General features: G+C 35.8%; 1 protein-coding gene across 1 annotated transcript in view; it reads right to left on the minus strand.

Moving 5' to 3' along the window:
* Positions 1-2,428: 2,428 nt before the first annotated feature.
* zgc:172182 (coiled-coil domain-containing protein 89) overlaps positions 2,429-4,107 on the minus strand; it is a 4,505-nt gene continuing 2,826 nt past the window's right edge. The window contains exons 5-7 of the mRNA XM_053627278.1: positions 2,983-3,059; positions 2,754-2,853; positions 2,429-2,615 (exon numbers count right to left, since the gene is read on the minus strand). Of these exons, the coding sequence (XP_053483253.1) occupies positions 2,529-2,615; positions 2,754-2,853; positions 2,983-3,059 (264 nt within the window). The 3' untranslated portion in view covers positions 2,429-2,528. The remainder of the gene's footprint in view (positions 2,616-2,753; positions 2,854-2,982; positions 3,060-4,107) is intronic.

Genomic DNA, 4,107 nt, shown 5'->3' on the forward strand with positions numbered 1-4,107 from the left:
TTTCCCCCCATATCTTTTTGTCTTATTGAATATTTGTTTCTCAAGTAACCATCTCTTTCATGCATGCTTTAATTACAGGAAACCTGCTATATTTTTATTGTCAATCATATCTGCATTTTAACTGGGTTAATACACAGGTATATACCGTGTTAGGTTTTGAAGTACAACAGACACATGTTTTGGAATGTAAGCTACTTCTTCAACAGCATCACATCAAACAGGAGAGACAGAGATGCTGCGATTCATGTGAAATATAAAGGCTTTCATTGGAATCTGCATTTATAATATTATACAATCAGAGACAAACAGACCATAACTCAGTTGTCAGCACTTCATGATGATTATACATGCAATGACATATGGCCCAGTATAACCACAACTCAGACATAAAATGTCTACCGGTGTACCGCTTGTATCATATCAAGACATTTATAGCTTGAGGAATGCAGAGCCTTCTTTTATTTATTATTTTCCCCTACAATGTCCATTAAAACAAGCACACACGCACTAACAAATATTATTTATTATACTATTATATTATCTATTATAATACAAGCTGTTATTCAGAAATCAGGAGAAACACACATAGCATCAAAAACAGGAGAAATTCATTCATGCCATATGCATTATCAATTAAAGAAAGCCTCAGCAGGTTCACTAATTCATATGTCAGGGCAATATAAGCCATTCTTAGGATTTTTGAGGAACAGATGGCCACAGAGGTCAGGTGGAATTGATGGCTTTAGAGTAACCAGTGAGAGGTGAAAGGAGTAAAGGGCAGGCTGAAAATCCAATCATGCTGCAGAGACAAACCTGCCTGAACTTGACGCAGTATATTCTACAGCAACTGCTGTGCACTTATGCTCCTAAGAAAACACACACACACCTTGCTGGTGGCTTTTCAACACATTGTTGAAATACTGAGAAAACACTTGAAAGAGGTTTGGTTGTAAATAACTGAGCTGCAGGTGTGCCAGTCACTAACATAGAAAAGTCATAGGCAGTCAAAAATGATGATAGCACACTAAGTAGTATATAGATATAAGACAGATGCAGCGCTTACTAAAAACAACACTGAATAATGACTGACACATGCATTTATTTGGTGGGGTTTTGTTTTTCGTTTTGCCCATTTTGATATTTGACAATACTATAAAAAGTAAAATGCTGAAGTCATTAAAAATTTCTAAATTAATGTTTATGAACAACAATAAGGCATTTTAATAATTATGGGGATGCTGAGTAAAGTTTGAATGCTGTGAATGCATCCAGATGTTCCTCATAATAAAGGATAAACTTTAAGACAAAATGACTACCGTGCGGTTCTCTGTATTTTGAGGTACCTGCCTAGATATTAGACTGGAAATTACACTGAAATTACCAAACAGGACTACAGTCTTTAAGCGATGCATTTTTCCATACAGCAGGAAAGTGTTGTGGTCATCTTTTTAAACATTCATTTGTTTATTCTACCATAGTCTGACATAAGTATGGTTGTTTTCTATAAATAGTATAATTATCATAAATATTCTTAATATTATAATAGGGGAGTGCGGTGGCTTAGTGGTTAGCATGTTTGCCTCGCACCTTTGGGGCTTCAATTCCTGCTCCCGCCCTGTGTGCATGGGGTTTGCATGTTCCCCCAGTGCTTTGGGGTTTCCTCCGGGTACTCTGGTTTCGACCCTGTGTAGGATAAGCGGTATGGAAAATGGATGGATGGATAGATGCGATGACTGTCCAGAAAATATAACTATTGATTAAAAAAACTCCACCTCCATCTGAAAAACACAGTTTATTGTATTAATAAAGCAAGCTAGCTAATTTAATGGGCGGCTGTGGCTCAGGTAGTAGCGGGTTGTCCGCTAATCTTAGGGTTGGCGGTTCAATTCCCGGCCCACATGACTCCACATGCCGAAGTGTCCTTGAGCAAGACACTGAACCCCAAGTTGTTCCCGGTGGCAAGTTAGCGCCTTGCATGGCAGCTCTGCTACCATTGGTGTGTATGAGTGTGTGTGTGAATGGGTGAATGAGACACAGTGTAAAGCGCTTTGGATAAAAGCGCTATATAAGTGCAGACCATTTACCATTTAACATTTTACCATCAATCTTATATTTCCCCCTAAACTAACTGTCTAACTGTTCATGGCACTTCGCATGAAGTTTAGTGTGTGGGTTTATCGTTTGATCTGCACCATATGACTTTTCTAAATCTCCTGTCGAATGGCAAAGCGATGTTAGGCTTATTATTTGATAGATTATACACACATATAAGGTTTTACCTAAACTGTGACCTAAACACAAAGTCATTACTGTTGAATAAACAGTGTTATTGCCCTCTAGTGGAGGTTAACGGTATCAGGTCTCATCAATGTAATACTGCTTTTACAGATATCTCCCTCACACATACACACACACACACACACACACACCCACACACACACACACACACACACACACACACACACACACACACACTTTCATGACAAAAAAATGGATAAGTTTAGAAAAATGTAGCTGGAACATGTAGCTCAGTTGATCATGTGGCGAAGTTTGGCATTTAACTCCTTTTCCTGTGCCAGCAAGTCATTGATGTACTTTTTATATGTCTCGAACTCCTGAAAAAGTGTAACAGGATACAAATTTACTACAGAGAACATGTAACTACACATGTACCAGATTGACAGAGATATGTTTTTTTCCCTTTCGACAGATCAACTATTCACAGGTTTTTCACTCTTGTCAAAGTAGCAGACCTTCTTCAGATCAGTGCATATCCTCTCTGCTTTGTTGAGGGCATGCTGAAGCTGCTTTACTCTCAGTTCTGCATTCACTGCAGCAGCTTCTCTTTCAAACCTGAAAAAAATGCAAAACAGATTACATGAAAAGCTACTGTATTACTGAAAACAGTGCTGGTACTGAAACATGACAGAATAAAATGATTTCAGAATGATTTCTGAAAATGAAAATGTATTGAATTCATACCTATCCTCTGCTTCCTGTCTAGCATTTTCTGCCGCACTCTTCTTCTTTTCTAACTCTTGAATTTCCTCTTGTTTATCCTGTAAAATAATGTAACCAAATTTAACAACACTTTATTTCTGTAGAATAAAACAAACGTTAGGTTCTAGTGTTAGGACCTAACACAAAATTGTCTTACAAGAGACTCCTACAAGTTTTTTAAACGGATTTTTGCAATTTAAAAAGCACTTTTAGAAATCAAACCACGAAAGCACTTTTAGAAATTAAAACATAAAAATTCCAAACATAAAAAAATTCACAAATGAAAAACAAAACAGCAAATCAAAAAGAAATAAATTAATAACAATAATAATCATAATCATGATAATCATAAACAAATAAAAACTAAATAATAAAAAAGAAAATAGAATTACCAATCTAGAAAAAATAATTACTAAAATCATTAAAATAATTACTAAAATCGTAAAACAGAAATGGTTGGTACATCTGCAGCACTGACTGGTTGTTGCTGATTGGTTTACCAGCACGCCAATCAAGTTTCAAATTATTGAAAAGGCAAAATGGTTGGATTCAGCAAAATTGAGAAAAGCACATTATATTGTTACTTTTTTCCACAGGGTGAATCCTAAATTGTTTCATATTGGTCACATACTGTAGTGCACTGCACAGGGTGCTACACTACAAAGCAATTACATTACCTTTCACCCTCTTTGTTATGATTTGTTATGAGATTTGCATCTGGGTGCAAGTTTATTTGATACATTTCATTTTTCTTTAGCTCACAACAATCTAAAGTGTTTGAAAATTAATGTATTATTTTAATGCTGCATTTTTAATGAAATATTTCTGTCAGTTTTCTGGTCTGTCTGGCTGAAATGGCTAAAACTCAATCTGATATAGTTTTTTGAAGCTGGTGGACATTCATAAACAGGAAGCTTTATTTAGGACATTTATAAACAGGAAGCTATATTTAGGACATTCATAAACAGGTAGCCTTATTTAGGATATTCATAAATAGGAAGAAGTACAGTAATTGCAAATTTGGCCCTACTTACAAAAGTTACTTGGACCTCAATGATTGGTAACTTGGGAGAACCTTTCACATTGTGAAATTCAAACTAAAGGATT

This window comes from Ictalurus furcatus, chromosome 6 (genome assembly GCF_023375685.1).
Source record: "Ictalurus furcatus strain D&B chromosome 6, Billie_1.0, whole genome shotgun sequence".
NCBI lineage: Eukaryota > Metazoa > Chordata > Actinopteri > Siluriformes > Ictaluridae > Ictalurus > Ictalurus furcatus.